Source organism: Aquila chrysaetos, chromosome 15 (genome assembly GCF_900496995.4).
Source record: "Aquila chrysaetos chrysaetos chromosome 15, bAquChr1.4, whole genome shotgun sequence".
NCBI classification, from domain to species: Eukaryota; Metazoa; Chordata; class Aves; order Accipitriformes; family Accipitridae; genus Aquila; species Aquila chrysaetos.
Window position 1 is genome coordinate 2,759,227 of NC_044018.1, and position 21,003 is coordinate 2,780,229.

A 21,003-nucleotide genomic window follows, 5' to 3' on the forward strand; every position below is an offset into this window, starting at 1 on the left:
AAAAGGTTATGGCCAGTTTTGCAGCTATCCATATCCCAATTTTCCCTTTTCTACTCCTCTCCATAATCTGGTCTTGTAATAGACCACTCTTCTGGCCTTACACTCTTACACTCATTTTGGTGCCTTATACCATACAATTGTTGAAACACACTCTTCTGTGGATGATCTGTACTTTAATCCTCTTCACACCACTGTTTCTAAACTAGCTTAGTAATCCTACGCCATCACCATGAAAAACTATGTTCAGTAAACAACACCTGCACTGGGCTCATTATGGCTCTGGGATATTCTGTCTCATTTGGAATGTAAGTTCCTGAGGGGGCACAAGAGGGGACAAAGTCTCACTGATTCCCCTGGGACTAAAATATCTAGATGCCAACAGAATTTCAATACCTAAGTATCTTTGATGATCTGGACCTCTGCCTTCCTGTACGTACGGCATAGCAATGTACTGCGCAGCAATTCCAATAAAGAATGGAATCAAAAGTCACTACATCCTGTGGATGATAAAGAAAATAATTTAATAGGAAGTCAGATATATTTTACATATGCTGTTAATTTATTTTCTTCCAAACAGAATATTACCTGGCATTTAATTTCCCTCAAGAATCCAGATGCTGTCAGGAAATGTCCTGATATTTTTGTTTAAAACCGAGAAGCATTTCAGGTGTCTCTTAATCCATTTTATTATGATTTCTCCAATGAAACTATCTCGAATATACAACCTTTCCATTTACATCAGCACCTGAGTGCATTTTGCCAAGCAATGACAGGCTGTGCTGCATATCTATTCCCAGAAGAGCTTCGTGTTGCAATTCAATAATCACTGTTATTGCTGGATGCCAGAGCAAAAATAAGATATCTGTGGTCAAAGACCTAAAAATTTCTCATCACCTTTAATGAAATACCAGTTTTATTTTATTTTCACGCGCTCTTCTTATGCACGGAGGTGAGGAAACAGCTCACGTTTCATAAAGATCATCTCGGAGCACACCAATTGCCTCGTTTGTAAGAACTGCCTGCTGCAGTGGAGGAAGGAGCCCACAAGAGGGCTCAGGGAAGCAGCTTCCATCCCTGGACAGCCTGCATCCCTGGACCAGCATCCCTGGACCAGCATCCCTGGGAAGATGCTGGGCAGGGAGAAGCAGGGCCTTGAGGGAAAGCTCATCTGCTCAGTCATATTCACCGCACTCCTTAAAACATCTCATATAGGGCAAGTAAATAAGCAAGCAGTCCAAACAACATCAGCTTTTATTACCGTGGATAGTATCATACATGTATTTTTAATCTTCTGCCTGTGCATTTCTTACAAACTTTATTAATAACAGGGAATGTTGCTGTACGATAATATACGATAGCACTTAAAGCTTATGAAGCTCCCTTTCAGTTTTATAGTATTGGCACAGCAGGCTCTGCTGAGCACATTTATAAAAAGCTTATTACAGCATATAGCACAAGAGTTGTTTTTTTAGCCCTGTATGGGAAACCAGCACTATTAAATATGATTATTTCCTTTAGTAGGGCAGCGTAAACAACTCTGTCATTTGTTTTTATAAAGTCATCAGTGCCACTGCATACAAACCAGCGCCGACTGACAAAGCCAAGGAATCTACTAGACACTGTGCAATGCATTTAAAACCACCGGTGCAGCATGTTTATGTTGCATAATTTTCCACCAAAAAACTTAATTGATTCCATTAGCTTTTTTTTTTTTTTTAATTGTGAGCTTTTGCCATCAGATGAAAACAGAATCACAAAGAAAGCCACAATATTTTGACCAAGTGTATACCTATGCATATAAGTAAAACAGGCTGCCAAAAACACATGTTAGGTGACATGTAATACTTTTTCCGCTATCTAATCTATTACAAGTCAGCCTGCTAGGAAAAAATACCCTTGCTTTATTTACAGAAGTGATGTTTTTATGGATTTTGAAGATATTCTGTGTTATCTGCAGAATTTATTGTGGGAGATTATAAAGGAAATCCAGTTATACACCATTTCTTTGTATTTGCAAGCTAGATCACATCAGTACCTCCAGCAGAGCAGTGGGCTGTGCAGTTGCCTTAGTGAAATGTTACCCCAAAGTACAGGAACAGTTTACATGTTATCACTGCTTATTTCTTCACTATGGATAGTTTAAATAAATAAAAGTCCTTAGTATACTTTAGCCACTTGTATGGATTTATGTGAACGGACTTAAGACTTTCAATGACTTGGAAGAACTTAAAAAAGACAAATATTTTAGCAAATATGAATTTGGAGTTCAGGAAGAAAAAAGGTCTTAGTAAGGGAGGGAATAAATCTTGAGGACTATGGGATCAGTAAGGAAAATCTGGAGCGGGGAATGTAAAATACTACTTATGATGGGGAATGTGAAGGATATTGTGCTAAAAAGTCAATTTATTTTGGAATGGCTATTCAGTGTGCAATATGAGTAACATTTCTATGGGGTTGAAATTTGCTTTAAAATTCTGCATTTCTTCCTAGGTAAAGAAAGGAAACAATTTCTGCCTAATTTCAGTTATCAAAAAATCAAGCTATCTACTCTAACTACTCACTAGGGCACTTGATGTGAGTTGAATGAAATAAACCTCTCTGGAGAACAGACCATCCTATCTGCTCCACTCTCCTATTTTAAGACAGGATGAATTATGTTCTGAAGATACTACTCTTCCTTTGTTTGCTGTAGAAAATATCTAGATGCCCAGGTTGGATGGGCTGCTGTACTTCTAAACAGCTAAAGTTAGGTGATACCAGTCCCACCTAAAACTATTTTTCTCTGTCCTCACCTGCGGTGATTTATTTCTATTCAAAAAATCCATCCTGCAAAATGAGACTTCAGGGTGATAAAACCACAGAAATCCCAAAGCGAACTGTACACAAAATATTTATTGAGAAATTTATTACCAAAGTTACAGTTTTACCAAGAGAAGGGCTGTCTCACGATGGCTTCCAAGGAGTGAAATCTGTTAAAATCTCAGATTTTAGGCAGGGAGTGATGCTAATGACAATCTAACCTGATGTGGGCAGCACCGGCCACTCAATGTGCCCAGGAATTTGCCCTCTCATAAATTGGAACCTGACCTACAGAATATTTTGTACCACAGTGGGAAATCTTGATTTAAAACCCCCAGGGCTGAGCCTCAGCTGCTGGTAACTTCTCTTAAGCCCAGGAAATTTATGGAGGTGTGAGAAGCCACACCATTGAAGATTTGCTAACTCTTGGGCTACCAGCTACCTGGCTGCGAAGCGTTAATTCAGTTCTAGCAGGTGTTTGCATCTCTGCAGGACATAAAATCGGCGGTGACAGACAACCCTGCACAAAGCCATTTGACAACTAAGGCCTTTGACTTTTTGCGTCTGGGTAGGGTTTGGCTCAAGATTTGGAGATGTTTTAGGTGTTTGCATATGCACAGGGCACCTGAACTCTGAAGACAGTGAAGACAGGCAAGGGTTTTCTGTTTGAGTCACTGGAAACTGGAGTGAATGAACTCCTAAACCAGCCACCATTTCTCAGCTGAATTGCTCTCCTCACACTGTTAATGGTCGGAGTTTTTTCAGCTGCTCCCACATGGGTGCTGAAAGCCTTTTGAAATGCTCTACGGCATCAGGGACGCCTGTGTGGAGCGTGCAGATATGACACAAGACGTTTGTGAGACCAGTGCCAACCCGGAGGAGCACCTAAGTGCAGGTGATGTGCCCCAGGGCATCACGAATGGTACTACACGCTTACGTGCAGGCAGCGAAACCAAGCCCTGCACTGACCGGCTCTTCAGCGACTGTCCTGAGAGCTCACAACCTGATTCACACGGACGGGCAGACACCAAAATGCGGGTGTCTGCATCACCTTGGCTTGTGTGAGCACGCGGGGACTGGTTATAAAGATGCACCTTGAAGCTCCAGTGAAGGAAGGAGAGAACCAAGGGTTATACCTGCCAGTAAGAAAACTTGCAGATAGCTTGCTTAGCACTTTTTTTCGTAATTGCTACAGTGCAATGGAAGAATAAAGAAGAACCTGTGTGAAGAGGCTGCTTGTATCCTCCATTTTCACGTTCTCCCTGGCACGTACGGTAGACTCTATTAAATTGCCCATTGTTTTTGACATCCCTCTGTAAGTCCCAAATCACGGCATTATTCTGAGGTACGGTGCTGATGGCTCTTCTACGTCAGTTCCATTTTTAGTATAATTTATGTAGCTTAATCTGTATCTAAATGCTCATCTAGATCCCAAATGGAAGGCGGATGAATGACTGATTAATCTTCCCGCCTCTAGAAACTGTCTCATGTAGATTACTTTACTGTATTATCATCCTCGCCGTCCTTCTGGGGTAACAGATACAGCTGTTGATACAGAAATTCAGGTCTTTTGTTTCCAGAAAGAATTGTGGCACTTAAAGACTCCAGTTCCCTTGATTGAAAACCCTTAGAACCATTTCACGTCTTTTTCCTAAAATTGGGGAACCAGCGGGTTTGTTCTGATGAAAATACGTGCTTTTTCAGCGATCTCGTTACCTGACCAGTCACAAAATGTGATTGCAATGAGGCAATCATCATAAGGTCCGCATGTTTACAGTGATGTCATGTCGGCATCAGTCCTAAGCTCCATTATTTGACATTTTTATCAGTTATGGAGGGGAATATGGGAAATGATTTCCAACTGCTAGCAGCCGACCCCAAAACTGCAGGAGTGGTCGTGACAAAGATGGGGGATTGGAATGAGTCTCTGCTAGTAATTTAAATGGTGCTAAGGACTAGGCACAGAACACGATTTTCTTTATATTGCCATAATCATCTATATACTTCTGTACATTGGTAATAAATTAATAAAGAGCCCTTGGGAATCACAGCAGTATACCTCTGAGCCTGGAAGGTCTAATACTGCCCTTGGATAGATGAATGCAAACCCAAGCAGGAATCATGAAACCACATTACATTGGCACTTGCTTTGGTCTGACCAGTACCAGAATGCTGTATTCATAATTCACATCTTCATCAAAGTGAAAAAAAAAATCAGGAAACACATCATTTTAAAACCTGGAGAGGGTACAGAGAAGTGCAATGACAATACTTAGTGAATTAGAAAACATACTTGACTGTGATGCACTCCTAGAGTCCCATTTATCTCATCCTGAGGGATGGCCACAGTCTAGAGCAGTAAGTCTGGATAACAAAAACTACATAAAAGAAACCTCTTCATTCTAGGAAAGATAACCTAAGATTTAATGGGTGGGAGCTGAAGCTAACCTAAAAATAAGGTGCATATTTTTAACAGTAATCAAGCACTGAATAATCCACTAAAGCCTGTGGAGGATCTTCTTTCACTGCATGTTTTCAGATAAAAAAAAAAGAGATTGCTTTTCCAGGAGATGCACACTGCAGCACAAACCTGCCTTCATAATCAGTGCATTACCACGGAGATGGTTACATAGGGCTTCACGGGTTTCAAGACACAGCAAATTTTGCTACCTGGGAAAAACGCATATATCCTAAAACACAAAGACTAGCAAATTTAACTCAGAAGGAAACGATTACGTACAGTAAATGTCAGGTCCTGGAAAAAACTGTGTACATTTCGAGCAAGTTCCTAACACTGGATGACTAGGAATCTGTGTGGAGCAGTGGCTGAAAGGACACACGTAAGCCCACATCTCTTTTCTTCCTGCTCTCTCTCCCTCGTGCCTCTCTTTTTTCCTTCTTCATGCTGGTTTCCTGAAGATTTTTTAGTATATGCCATAAAATTGCTGTGCTGGGAATACTGTGATTATTACATGGGAATGCAAGCACTGTGTAGGTGCCTTAATCTAGGCTTTTTTTCTGACATACTTCTTAATTCGATCTATGTGTTGGTATATATAAAGTCTATGTTTAAGTGTGAAGCGTAGTACACTATAAATAAAAAGATAATCATGTTCTGCTGCTTTCTTGGATAGGCAAATCTGTATCAAGAAAACTTGTAAAAGTTAGAATGTTCTTCAGCATCTCCCACCCAGACCTCAACCTGTGGAACAAAAGGGATAGTCCACACTTCCCTGAAATGTAAGCGGGATTTATCTAATTTAAAAAGAATTCTGTTTCCATCGAGCCAAGAAGCACTAAGCACTTCTGAAAATGAGCAGTTTTTATTTGTTAAGTGGCACGATGGCTTATTACTATTTAATACTTTGGATCCAGTTAGGAAGCAGGAACACAGTGTGTGAAGTGCCATACAAACACAGAATGAAAGACTGTTTCCTGCCCGTAATAGCTGTAATTGAAATGCATCAACAGCCCTGCGATCCGTTGCTGCTCTAACCACTGTTTTGGAGTCCCACCGCCAATCTTTCAGTGCCCTGCTCTGCTGTTATCAGCCTCGCAAATGAAGCAGCTGAATGCAATGGGTGACAAAGCAATTTCTCCCATAAGAATTAATGTACCGGCAGGGACACCTATGATTTAAGAGATACACACAATATCAATACCCAGGGACAGTGTGTATGGCATGGAGGATCACTGGGATCATTTGAGTGCGGACAATGCCCGCTTTTCAGCAGCTGGCATTTGAGAGCACATCAGGGCTCTGGAAGATCTCAGCCACTTCATCTGCAAGGCTGAACAGCCAAACATTAGTCTGTTTTTCTGCCCTTCACCTCTGACTGACCTCAATTCATGCAAGGGAGATGGCAATGAAAATGCAACTGTTCACAAAGAGGCAGCAAGGATGCTCTCGGTAAAAGATTCAGCCTGGGCATTCAGGCTCACAGGCAGATCCATTAACTCTTACGGGAAAATTGCATTGCCATCCATCGTGACATTAACCGGTGTTTTTAGAAACATGTTCTTGGCAGATAGTGGAGTGAGTATAGATATATATGGTGAAACAGAAGAAACGGTCAGTATAAAACCAGTGGACGTCATCATCTTTAGTGGCTTCTTACAAAGTAAGAAAGAGCTGGAATACGTCAGCGAGACTGTAAATGAGAGAACAGCTAAGGAGGCGAATGTGTTTTAAATGAAATTCACACTTTGTTATCAAGCATTTCTGATTCTTACTAACCTGTACGGTTAAAATATCACAGTTATTTATCATATGTATCTCTCTATTCACCCATTCTTTATTTAATGGATTTTCTTCAGGTTCTTGCAGGTTTTTCTGGAGGTCACCTAAGGTCCTCTCCAGTCCTGGTCTCAATGATTCTAACTGTATCGAATTTAACAAAACTTGAAAAATGGACTGCAATCTTGGGACTACTTGTGCTCAAAGAGGATGCTGTTCACCCTTCACACACAGGAACAGTGAATTTGAAAACAGAGATGGGACAGCTTGCCTCTCAGGTTCCCATCTGAGTTTTTAATTTTAAAGAAAGCCAGACTCCCCAAACATGAATTTCCTGCTTCTCTAGATTCTTTTAGGAGCACCTGGGAATTCTCAATATTGCCATAAATATCCAGCTCCTTTATAAATATGAATTAAGTTCTATGTCTTGAGAGTATCATATCCATGTAAAATCCAGCTTGATTATGGGCTGAATGGAGCTGCGTTCCTTTGTCATAGGCCATCTTTTGAGAGAATTATCTGGCCCTCCTCTCACAGACTAGGCATTAGTCTGTTGTTTTATCATCTTCTCTCCTATTCAGCAACCAGTCCAACTCTTTCAAAACCCTCCAGATGAATTCTGCATTGAATTACTATCATGTCCTTTCTGTAACTTCTTTGCTGCTTCTTATTTGTGCATTGCCTGTTCCTATACTCTGAAATTCTCAGTGCAAGACCTCTGCCTAGTTCACAAACCCCCTTTGCAGGGTTTTGTACAAATTTTCCTTCTGTCTATTGACCATGACTACGTGCATAGAATGAGCTTCAACTGGTTGAAGACCAAACCACCATTGTTCTAGCTTCTACAAGTCTTCTACGCTAGAAACCTGGTGGTATTACACGTTCAGCATGCATCGTATTACCCCCAAAGATATGGTGGATATTCTCCACAAGTACTTATACTCTGTTCACTTTTTGTTTCTATATTTTTATTGCAAACATACGTGCAGACACTGATCTCCGGAGATGTATGCTACTTAGAGCATCTTCACACAAAAAGTACTCTGCGAGACCTGCACGACACAGTACATTGGCTAAACATAACACAGGGGAGCGCTGCCCATATCAACAACCAGAAACTCTGGGGGAAAAAAAAAAAAAGATATTATTGTACAATGAAACACATTGCTGCGTGAAGAGTCTGTGTAGCATGTTTCTCTGAATGTGTTTGCACAACCCCCCCCCCCCCCCTCAACTGGGAGCACGGACAACAAGCCAGGGGTTGGATGTGACACGTACGCACACCCCAAGAGGGGCATGCACACAAAAACCTCTCTCGAGGAAGACCCATGCAAAAACATATTGGGTACAACTGTGCGGGGGGGGGGGGACGGATGGGGACTCCAGAGCGAGGAACATACCGCACAGACGTTCACAGCTCGGGGGGCAAGGTCAGGGACAAGGCGAGCAAGGTCAGGGACAAGGCGCAGCGGGCAGAGCTGAAGGAAAGGGCTATTTTTGGGGGCAAGCTAAACCCCGAGCAAGACCCCAGGGGCGGCGGGTGCACCCCTCAGAGCACGCAGACCCAAGGGCCCACCGCTGTGTGGGGAGGGGGGGGGGGGGAACGGGGAGAGGGGTGCCCCCTCCACAGCACCCACCCCCCCGGCACACACCGGTTGGGGACACAGCCGGGAGGCTGCCGCCCCCTCCACAGCACCCACTCCCCGGGACGCACCGGCGTGTGTGGGGGGGGGGGGGGGGGGGGGGGTGTTTTTGCCCTCTCCACAGCCCCCCCCCGGGACGCAAGAGCCGGGCTGAGGGAGCCCGCCGCTGCCCGCCGCCGCCGCCGCTCGGCAGGGGGGGGGCGGGCCTCGCGCCCCGCGCCCGCCCCAACGGCCAGCGCGCGCGCGGCGGGCCGCTCACACCCGCCCCGCCGCTCCCGCCGCCGCCGCCGCCGCCGCCGCCAGCCGACTTCTCCTCAGGGGCGATGCCCGCAGCCCCGCGGCGCCTCCTCCGCACGCTCTGCAGCTCCACCTTCAGGATGGGCGACTCGGCCTCCCGGCTGCCGCTGAAAGAAGAAGCGCTCCCCGGCAGGAACCAGCGCATCCCGGTGGCAGGTAGGGACGACTTCACACACACACACACACGCACACCCCCCCCCCCCCGCCGCCGTTACCGGGGGAGCGGAGAGCCGTTCGGTGAGAGAGGCGGCGCCGCTCCCTCAGGCGGGCTCCGCTGAGGGCGCCTGCGCGGCGGGGCTGCGGCGCATGCGCGGCGCGGCGGGGCTGGGGGGGGGGGGGGGTGTGTGTGTGTGACATGGCGGGGGCCGGCCCGTTCCTGTCAGGCGGCGGGGAGCGGGGGGGGTTCGGGCGAGGGGCTGGAGGGCGCCTTGCGAGCGGGCTTGTGTCGCGGTTTAGCTGCGCGGTGACGTGTCCTGTGCACTCTTGTCGTAAGAACAGGAATTAATCGATTGCTGGAGCAGTCAGCAAGCACGTACCTGTTTTTCTCCTGGCCGGGTGTGAGCGTTCTGTTTTGTTTTTAGGGCCGTGGTAGTCCTGTTCAGGGTTTTAAACAGATTTCCCTAGCCCTTACTTCTTCTGTTGAATAATAATACCTAAGCGTGGCATGGATGTTCTAACCCTAATGTTTGCAAAGTGTTTTAAAGTTCTTAAACAACAACTCTTTCAGTGATTCTCCAATACACCTCCTTTTTCGTTTCGCGTAAGCATGTGCTGTCAGGTAAGCAAAGTAGCAACCTAGAATTAAGCAATTCTGCCTTCTGTCAGCCCTCCTAGGCACTGAAGACACTGCAAGATGACTGTCATCACCGTTAGGTAGGAATTAGATAGGAATTAGAGTAGGTGCTCTAACACACATGATCTCATCACCGTTAGATAGGAATTAGATAGGAATTAGAGTAGGTGGTCTAACACACATGATCTTCTCCCGTTGTACAAGGTGTTTATGTATCTTTGCTCCAGACACCTAAGGTCCCTAACAAAGTCTGTGAACTTAGGAAAAAGAAAAATCTTAAACCCATAAAGTGCATAAGTGCTGTTGGGAGAATAATAAATCGATGATGGCATAAGCCCAGTGAAAGAAGTGTTTGAGAGCATAGTAAAATCTCAGATTGTATAGATATTTGGTAAAATGCTGAAGGTAGCAAGAAGGTAGTGGTGAAATTAAAGGTAGCAGGAAGACTATTCTGTCTGATGTGGAGAAGGTGGACTCAAAGGAGCTGTGCAGAGATGGGGTTGATGTTGTTAGGGCAATGAACTCTAAGATGATACCAAGATTAGCACATTGCCTAGATTAAAGTGGCACCTTCACATTGCGTCTTGATAAAAGCCTGGACAGAAGGTACGCTAGCCCGTTTTATGCTCTGTAATTCCATAGAGAGAATAATTTTGTGCTGCTCTACAAAAAACATCCTCATAAGGCCAAATACAAAATTTTTTTGACATTTTTATTCTCTGACTAAATGTGCTGTTTTGTACTTAATAACAGCATGGACCTCCAGTAAATTGTGAAAGTTAAAATAAGATGTAAACTACTTTCAGAAAAGAATGGCAATTTAAATTTTAACATTGTGTAACATTTACTCAATTGCATTTCCTTTGTTTAAGTTGCTCTTAGGTTGCAGAATCAGAGGAGTGTTGCTTGGAAGGGTGCTCCCCTGTTCAGCCTCTGTGCCAATGCTGCGCCGCCTCCCTGTCAGAGAGTTTTTCCTCATGTCCAACGTGAGCCTCTTACAGCAGAGTTAGTGGCTGCTGTCCTTTCCGATACTGTCTGGTGCTGCTGAGAAGGGTTTGGCTGAATTGTCATTCTCACTCCCTATTAAGCTGCTGTAAGGTTGCCCCTTAGTTTACCCTTCACCAACTGAAATACGCCCAGCTTCTGCGAGCTCTGTAGGTTTGTGTGCTGTAGGCTGCTGACCAACTTGACCATTGACCTTGCAGATCCTTGCCATTTTATTAACGTCTCTTGTGAACTGAGGACCCAAAACGGGACATGGTATTTCAGGTGAATTCTACCGGTACAGCACAGAGGAGAGAGTTTTTTCCTTACTCTGCTGTCCATGCTCCTTGTAATGCAGCCCAGTACACAGTTTGCTTTATTTGCAATGAGAGCATATTGTTAGTTCATATTTAACCTGGCATCCAGCATAATCACAGGTCCTTTCCAGCAGGTCTGAGATTATCTTGCACTGGTGCAGAACTTGCACTTCTCCTTGTTGACCTTCATGAAGTTTCTGTTGGCATAGACATGAAATTTTTCAAAGTCTCGTCGGACTGAAGCTCTGCTGTTTGGCATGTCTGCTCTCACTCTCTGTTTAGTGTTGCCCTCAAATTTGCTGAGTGTGTTTTCTGTCACATCATTCATGTTATTGTTTAAGATATTGAATGATTTCGGTCCCAGCATCAGCCCCTGGGGTAACCTGCTACACACTAGACATCAAGATATTGATCACTGCCTTGTGAGTCTGGTGGTCCTGCCAATTTCTGACATGTCTAGTGCCTAGCAGTCTGTTCTTCAGCCACTACTTTCTCACTTTCCAAATGCAAATGCTGTAAGAGATGGTGTCAGAAGCCCTGCTAAAGTCAACATGTATTACATCCACTGCTTTGCCCTCATCTGCATAGCCAATCATTTCATCATAAAAGGCAACCCAGCTGGTCAAGCATGATTTACCTTTGGTAAATATGTTGACTATTCCTGATTACTTTCCTGTTCTCTTTGTGTTTGGAAATGATTTCTGAGGACATACTCCATAATCTTGCGTGGGACTGAGCTGAGGCTGAGCAGCCGATAGCTCCTCAATCCTCTTTTTGCCTGCCTTAAAAATGGCTGTTACTGTAGCCCATATCTAGTTATTGGAGATCTCCCCCAGTCACCAGGATTTTTCTAGATATCATTAGATCTAGATCTGTCACAGTGTTCTGATGATCACAACAGTGAGCTTCCTCTGCAGCCCTGGAAAAACTCCACGTGGCTCCTTGGACATTTAACTTCTCTAACTAGCCATAATGCATTTTCCCCCACATTGCTGCTTTTCTTTCTGACTGTGCCAGTGCGTGCAGAGGTTTTGGAGTAGTCTTTGTTTCTGAAGACACAGGCAAAAGAGGTTTTGAGTACTTTCGTCTTTTCAGTACTACTGCTAGACTGTCTTCTGTATTCATCAATGCACCCAGATCTTCTCTGTGCTTCCTTTTACTCTTGTAATTTTTGTGAAGTCATTTCTTATTACTGTTTACATCCTTAGCTAGTTTTCACTCCAGCTTTGGCCTTTCTGATTTTGTGCCTAAATGCGTAGGCAAGGCATTTTATATACCTCCTTTGTTGCTTGTTACTGTTTCTACTTCTTGTGTCCTCTCTCTTTGCCTTTTAGTTCATCGATCTTGACTCGGAGACTCTCAGCAGACGTGACTTCAGTTTCTCTGTGCTATTAAGGAGTTTGTTTCCGTAGAGTGCAGCTCCCCATCTTATTCTTCTGTGCTAATCCTTCCTACATACCCTGTGCATGACACTGCTCAAGTTGTGTGTGCTGTGCCAGGTCTCTGATTCTGACCACATCATAGGTCTGTGACCACACTTGGACATCTGAGTCTTCTTTGTGAACCAAACTCTGCCTTAGTGTGCAGACACTTGAGGAAAATGTCTGCCAGACCTTTCTTTTAAGTGGTAACTAGCACTGATCCTAATCTAGTGACCTGACGTGTCCATCCTGTTCATCTTAAATGGTGTTGAGGGCCTCTAACTGTTTCCCAGGTGAAGAGCTGCAGAGCGTTCGGCTTCTTGTCTGTGCGGTCTCTTTGAAGATCCTGTTGGATCTCCTGCTCCTCCTCCCTGATGCGATATAATGTGCTTACTTCTTGCAGCTCCTTCCCTCGCGCTGCAGCGACTAGGTCTGCCAGGGCACAGCTCTCAAAGATAAGGCTGCTGCCACTGCTGCGATCCCCACGGAGGAGCACCAGGCTCTCCCCGCAGCCCGAGACCACTCTCAGGAGTTCGGTCTGGAGGGAGGCTGCTGAAGTACCAGAGGTGTTAGCGCTGTCTGGGTCAGGGCATTGTGTCCTGGAAGGTGTTTTCAGCAGCTGAGGCTTTTCTTCTGTGAGTGGCACTTCTGGGCTCTCTTTGTGCCTCCTGCACATTGTGTTAATTGCATTGTACCTGCTTGCGCATCCTGGTCCCAGCGCTCCAAGTTCCTGATGCTTTCTGGGTGTCAGATAGGCATGAATGTGCTCTGCCCCAAATCTCAGTGAGATTTGTTGTATGGCAGGGAACCTCTTGTGCTGAGGGTTCTTGATCGCCATTCACAAACCTTGTGAGTACAGAGAGGAAAAGACAGCTGAGTGACAACTTTATCTTGAAAGTTGCATTTAATCCAGTCTTGTGAAAAACTAAATTACATTTCTATTCCTTTGTAACTTGCTGACCATGGGATTATGTGAGACTTGACCTTGTCTGCGAAAGTTTTTTTTGTTTGTTTTATTGTAATTTAGGATCTAAGTCTAAGAAAATGATGCAGTTAAACCTCGTATATTATATGGATTTCTGTGAAGTGACTGGAAGTAGTTGGTTTGTGATAGAAAGGATTCTGTTTGTAGAAGTCAGTTAAACAGGGATAAAATACGATACTGTGAGCTGAAAACAATATAAACATTAGTAAGCCTTACTTACTCTTTTTGTAATCAAGTTGGATTTATCTGATCTTCAACAAATTTCATAATCTGGGAATTAGAGTTCGTAGTGCTGTTTTCTTTCCTTGCAGTAGAGCTGCTGCATTCATTTTTGAAAATTACTTGTTTCATATGATTTCTGTATAACGGTGCAATACAATGTCATGCTTTATAGTAAAACCACATATTATTTATTGCTTCTACCATTCTACTATAACTGTAGTTTTCAGAATTAATTTTACTTACTTTACAGCTGAAACATGGCTGTGTTTTATGAATATGTGAGTATATATTGCTTACACTATTTGACTATTTTATTTTATGATAATGGTAGGAGCGCTAGTCAAGGAGCCCTAATAATGTAGAGGGAACCTCTTGTGCAAGACATTGTATAATAGCATATATACACACACACACACACACACACTTTTTTTCTGCTATATAGCCTGAGATAGGAGAGTATAGTAAATTAAAAGAGTGTTTTGACCCACTGGTCCCCATGAGTAGTGTCAGGAAATACCTTCTCTCTCTGTGGTCTCAGCTATGTTCCTAGCAGAGGTACTTACATTGTAACATACACATCTGTAGTGGGTTAACTTTTTTGAGGCAGTAAAGGTACAGCTCATGGGTAGACAGTCTTATGATTGTTTAAACCTATTAAGCCTCTTAGCTTTATATTTATAGACTAATAGAGCAATAATTACAAACGTGGAGGAGGTCATGGTGAACTTTAGTCTGACCTTCTGTATAAAAAAGAGCACAGCATTTCCATGAATTAATTCTTGCTTTAATCAGATCATGCTCTTTAAAGAAAATATTGATTAAAAATGTCATTTGACAGAGGATCCACTGCAAAATGTCATAAATCGTTCCAATGTTTCATAACTCTCTCCATCATAAAGGTGTATATTTTGAATTACTTTGTTGTGTTTCAACTTCCAACCATTGCACCTTGTTAGTTTCTTCATGAAGATGAAAACCACAGTAGTATGTATTTTCTGGTTTTCATGGCATACATTTAGATCATAATTAAATTGCTGGTTAGCCTATTTTTTAAAAAAGCAAAGACTTTAACCAGACATAAACCAATCAAAGTGAATTTTTATTCGGTCAGCAGAAGGCACATTTTCAATCATTTATTAATTTTTGTTTTTTCTCCTTAAACTGTCATGAATTACTTAAGGTCTTCCTTGAGTTTTGGATTTTGGAAGTAGACACAGGATTTTACTAGTGATAGTGTTAGTGCGAACTGCTGTTTTGTTCCTTCTCAGTATTTTCCTGTTTGCGTACCAAAGGTTAACTAACATTTTGGGTTAAAGTGTTGCACTGGGAGCTTTGTGTTTAAGTGATCAACTCCTGCATACCTAAGAGCTTTTCAAGTCATTGGTATAGTGTCTGATTCTACTCTTAACTTTATGAATTGATCTGCGTTTGGTTTGACTACTTGACTTAATTCCAAGTCTGTATATTTTACATTAAATTCATACAACAGTGAATTTCAGTTCTATGTGGAATTAGTACTTCAACCTGACATACTGAACTCAAGAAAAAGTTGCACTGAGTGTTTTTGCTGAGACATCTGGAGAAGGCTAGTGAGCATAGGAAATTGAGATTTTGATAGGTTTCTAGTCTCACCCTTGTTTTATTATTATTGTCTTCAGGTGTAGCAGGAACATTTCAGCTTTAGTTGCCTTGATATTGTTAAAACAAATACATGATCTTTGAGTGAAACGGTCACTCTGCTTAAATTCAGTTAAGCTGGGACATGGTGCTCAGGGGGATCTTATCAGTGTGTATAAATAACTGATGGGAAGGAGTAAAGGAGATGGAGACAGACTCTTCTCAGTGGTGCCCCATGGATGGACAAGAGGCAACAAGCATAAACTGAAACATTGGAAATTGCATTTCAACATAAGAAGAAAACTTTTTTTTCTCTGAGGTTGGTTGAACAGTGGCATAGGTTGCCCAGAGAAGTTGTAGCTTCTCCATCCTTGGAGACAGTCAAAACCTGACAGGACACAGTACTGAGCAACCTGCTCTAGCTGACCTGGCTCTGAGCAGGGCGGTTGGACTAGGTTATCTCCAGAGGTCCCTTCCAACTTCAGCTGTGCCGTAACTCTGTAAATCCTCTTAGCTGTAGCTGTGGTTGTAGTAGCAGTGTCTGTCTTTTCTAAGATACTCCAGCAGTTATAGAATTCCCTCAGGATGTTGATGATGCTCCTCTGTTGGGAGGTTGAAATGACGTCCTAAGCAGATATATCAAAATAACCAGCCAAAGCACACCTGGGATGATGGTACTTCTTTAAGATGGTACTTAATACAGGAGGCTGGAGCCAGACCCTCAAGTCTTCTCTCTTTTTGGCCGCAATACTTTTGCATTTCTGCATGTATAACAGTCTGACCCGTTGCAGAGTGGGGCATGCTGTCAGTCTCGCAGGACACTCCGAGTCCAAGTGGTTAGAATATACTTCTGAAATGTGTTTCAGTTTTTCTCAGTCTGAGTGGAGTTATGTCAGTTTTTTCTAAAGTTCCTAGAGAATGTACTGAAGTTTTATGACAGGGATCGCTTGCTCTTCCTTCAGAGGCACACTTCTTTCCATTAAATTTATGCAGAACATAAACAGGTATTTTATGAGTACTGCTTTATTTTTCCTGTTCTGTCCGCTGCATGCTGAAGTAGCACTTGCTTTTCACAGGGTATAGCCAGATTGGATTCCACGCCAATTGATTGTATATGCATGAAGAATAGTATACCTTATATTCTTACAGAGAGTTTATTTCACAAGAGATTTTTAAATGAGATGATTTTAGGTATCATATGCCCTGTTAAGAATCGTTTAGTTGATTTCTAATGTTGTATTTAGTTGGGCGTCTTTTGAAGCTTAATAGTTTCCAAACACAGTAAAAATAAATGAACATTCGGAAGAAGAACTAACCCTTTAAATTATTTTGCTTCTATACCTGTTTGTTTTAGTGGACTTTCTGTCCGTGCTAATCTTTTTTTAACATTCTTAAAAAAATGAACAGAAATTATTGTGGTCAAACTGGTGGCCTGTGGTCTGGTACTTTTGTTTGTCTCATCCCGTGCCCTTGGAGGAGGTTGCTGGCTGGACTGTGTGTGCTGCCATGGGCACATGGAAGGGTGCTAGGGCTGAAAGACCATAACTTATGCATGTTCATGGCTGGTACAAAGACTTCCCAGTGGAATTTGATCCCTGTGGGCATGGGATCATCCAGTAATTTTCTCAACGGTTAGTGAATCTGTGTTGTCGTTAAAGTTTAAATTATGCTGACTTGTAATGGTACAGGGGCATTGCACTGACAAATTGTACTGGATATCACCGAGCTGTGATCATTGAATTAACTTATTCTTAAATCATCAGTACTTTCCCACCAAGGGCGAATGGCAAAATGGAGAACTGCTGAGTGGGACAGCCTGATCACTTCATACTTGTGAATTAGTATGTCACGAAAATCTCCATGTTTTTGTAGCCCCTTTGTACTGTGCAGAATTAGGGAAAAAATCTGGTACCTTATGCTTATTCTGTGCCTAAATATGTATGCAGTGTTAGGTTGAGAAGTTTTAAAGAGATTTTCCCTGATATTCTGACAGTTTGCTGAATAGTGCAAGGCACAAGATTTTGCAATAGAATTGCAAACGAAAATGTAAGCTTAATGTTTTCTGAGATATTTTTTCAGTAGCATATAAGGAATAAAATGAAAAATATTAGATTTTTTTTCCTTTCATGATTAAAAAAGTTTGTTAATCATGGGTAAATATAAACATTTTTTTCAGACAGGAATTTAATATCACTATATTGTAGATCTAAAATAGAGATTCTTGAGTGAGATGATGACTCAGAACAAAGCCTACAAAGGAAATACAGTTTCTCTTAGGGTTTAGAAGGATTAATTTCTTAAAGTCTTCTACGACTTTATTTACCTGATACAGTGTTTTACATAAAGAATTAACTAGTTACCCTTTTTTACTGAAGTTTCTATGGAATATGGGCCAAAAAATGTGCGACCTGACTTCCATTGAAGTAGAGTTCAGGAGCATGTTGAGTGGCAGTGTCATATGTGGAATAGCATTTCTCAAATTTCAATTTACCTTGCTAATTCAGAAGAGTTAATTACTTATTTCTTCATTCTATGAGATGATCTTTGCCTCAAATACACTTAAGCCATCAATTTCCATAAATTATTAAATTTCATTACAATTTCACTGCGTATGCTGAGATTCAAATCAGAAAGGATGTAAACCAGAGTACGTTTCTTTCCGGAAGCACCTCACTCCCAGTAATTGTTCATTATCTGAAAGACAACTTCTGAAATTTGTGGTTACAACATCTTTACAGGTAGGTGTGAGGTGAATTTGCTTGGAAATCCTGTCTGTACTAACATGCCATAGCTTTTTCTCCTTCTCTCTCTGTTTTTTTTTTCGCACCTTGTCAGGTATTTATATCTAAACACTAAACAGCTCGTTCTCAAGCCAAGTGTACAACTATAAATATTGTACTGTCATTGGAAAAACAGGAGTTACTTTTTAACCACCCATTACATTTACATGTTGGAAGGTGTTGCAAGGAGAAGCAAAGGTTAAGTCAGTCTAAGGGGATTTTTTTGTTGTTTGCATGTGCTTTTTGCTCTTTCCATGGCAGCTGGAAAACAACAAAAAGGAAGTTAGCGTGCACACACGATGCTTGATAGATTAAAAGCATACAGAAAATATGTTTACAGAGCTGCACATCCAGCTGTCAAACGCTGCTCCCAAGGTAACACCACCCTGATGAAAAACCCCTGCACTGCCTCATCACCTCTAACTCCATTGCAATAGAAGGGGCTACGTCAGTCATCACTAAGCCCTCTCCACAAAAATATAAAATAAAAAAAATCTCATGTTCGAGTCCCTGGAGTTCCTGGCGGACTACTTAGCATGCTGCTCACGGTCAGATGTGTGCGCTGGCATGAAGCAGCGCTGCACAAAGCTGTACCCCCAGGACTGCGGCGGGGCGGGTGCGGAGGAAGCTCTCCCCGGGGTTTCTCCTGGCAACAGCGCGGGTTGCTGGGAAACAGAATTACTTAAATGGGGAGAAACTTTACCCAACTGGCAGCCTCTTGAATGCAAATAAGGCTTGAAGGAGACTCCTCTTGCTGATACCGTAATTTCCCTCTCTGAAATGAAAAATGAATCCAGAGGTTCTTTATTCAGAGGATTATGTGTGGATGCTGCTCTGAGGAATCATTCAAAGTTGTGTAATAAAAGAGGATAATTATTTCTAGTAAAAGGTAGTGGTGTGGTACACAGGATTCAATAGCTTCTTATTGCTGCCGTTTTGAAAAGGGATGTAATGTCTGAATTTGGCAAATTTGTGTTGTTAAACAAACCTGTCAGTTATGAGAATTAAACACAAGGGTTATATTTACACAGGTTATTTTTTTCACTAGAGAATATTTTATATTATTTTGTGTGAGTCCTGGGATACATTGGAGTTCTTTGACTAATTGTGTCCATTTATCTTTAGTGCAATTATTGCATGAATGACATTGACTTGACATTTAGGTAATGTTGTGATTTTGACTCAGAAAATAAGTCAGTTGAGAGAAACATCTCACTTTCTTCACTTGGTCTCCATGCTACTATTTAAAAGCCTTTTGTGCTGGGATGCTAAAGATCTGTGGCACCAGCTATGACTTCAGTTGTGCCTGTGTAACTCGAATAACAAGCATTCTTTTTCAGTGTGATGTTTGGCTGACTTCATCATAGTCACACTAACACAAAGTTAGCATATGTGGGGAAGACTAAGTTGGTTTTAAATGATGGGCTGCTGCAGCTATTCACATACAAGTAGGCATTGCTAAAATACCATGTAGTAAAACAGGTTGTGCCCTGGATCGCATACGTGCCTCTGTAACGCTGATTTGGTCAATGTCTGTCATAGGTAGAGACATGGGATTAGGTTGCCCATTGCTCCTTCTCCTACCACACCAGATAGGAGAGTATGGGGGAAACCCCCCTTGTTCTGGCTTTACATTGTACCAGGTACAGAGCTGGGACAGAGCACTGGAAGGGACTGTACGTATTGTTGAATTGCTGCTGCAAGTACTGCTACAGCAAAACACAGAGTTACGCTTTTATAGGTAAAACAGTCACTTGCATGTTTAGTTCATCACATAGTGAATGTCAAAAGATATTTAAACCAGGTGAATAGTGCCCCCCAAATGCCTCTTTCTTCCACTGGCTGCAAGGGGAGTGACCAGTGACCAGCTCAAATGGAGGCATCAGTATTATAACCAGCTAAAGCGTGATGACATGAATCATGTCTTTGGTGTCTTAGGCAACCATAGAATCACAGTATGGTTTGGGTTGGAAGGGACCTTTAAAGGTCATCTAGTCCAACCCCTCTGCGATGAGCAGGGACATCTTCAACTAGATCAGGCTGCTCAGAGCCCCGTCCAACCTGACCTTGAATGTTTCCAGGGATGGGGCATCTACCACCTCTCTCGGCGACCTGTGCCAGTGTTTCACCACTCTTGTAAAAAATGTCTTCCTTATACCTAGTCTGAATCTACCCTCTTTTAGTTTAAAACCATTACCCCTTGTCCAGTCGCAACAAGCCCTACTAAAAAGTCTGTCCCCATCTTTCTTATAGGCCCCCTTTAAGTACTGAAAGGCCACAATAAGGTCTTCCCGGAGCCTTCTCCAGGCTGAACAACCCCCAACTCTCTCAGCCTGTCCTCATAGGAGAGGTGCTCCAGCCCTCTGACCATTTTTGTGGCCCTAACCAGATAGTGAATAATCTTCTATGTGCCCATTGACTTGTATTTCAGTTATGTAGCAGTTTGGTGTTGGTTAAGTCATTGACATGTCTGCCCCAGTCTTCCATTTGGAAGGATTTTCCAGGAGTGAACTGCTTTGACTATTTATAATGTTCTTTTAATTTTGACCCTATTATTTATTGCTTTTCTTATCTCTTTTTGTGTCTACATAGTCATTTAGCGTCTCTCCATTTTCTTTTATTTCCTTGATGAGAGGAGAGAGAGGGTGGTCCCATGCCACCTTCTCCTGTGTTCTGTTAAAGAGTAAAGCTGTTTTAATCTCTGTCAAACAGTATGACCAGCCAGTCAAAAGAGGGGATTATCCTGCTGTACACAGTGTTGGTGCACCCTCACCTTGAATACTGTGTGCAGTTCTGGGCCCCACAGTTTAAGAAGGATGTGAAGGTCCTTGAATGTGTCCAGAGAAGGGCAACAACTGGTGAAAGGGCTGGAAGGAATGTCCTGTGAGGGGTGGCTGAGGACTCTGGG

At 42.7% G+C, this 21,003-nt stretch overlaps 1 protein-coding gene and 1 long non-coding RNA gene across 5 annotated transcripts in view; one reads left to right on the top strand and one right to left on the bottom strand.

Moving 5' to 3' along the window:
• Positions 1 to 7,982: 7,982 nt before the first annotated feature.
• Positions 7,983 to 8,821, bottom strand: LOC121233822. The gene is made up of 2 exons (XR_005934028.1): positions 8,437 to 8,821; positions 7,983 to 8,156 (listed from the first exon to the last, which is right to left on the bottom strand). It is a non-coding gene; the product is annotated as an uncharacterized LOC121233822 (long non-coding RNA).
• A 64-nt stretch (positions 8,822 to 8,885) lies between these two features.
• Positions 8,886 to 21,003, top strand: part of MSRA (methionine sulfoxide reductase A) — a 288,566-nt gene continuing 276,448 nt past the window's right edge. For 3 of the 4 annotated variants that reach the window (XM_030037338.2, XM_030037340.2, XM_030037341.2), the window contains exon 1: positions 8,886 to 9,132. In XM_030037338.2, coding sequence (XP_029893198.1) covers positions 9,003 to 9,132 — 130 coding nt within the window. In that variant the 5' untranslated portion in view covers positions 8,886 to 9,002. The remainder of the gene's footprint in view (positions 9,133 to 21,003) is intronic. The other variant, XM_030037336.2, reaches the window with a different exon arrangement.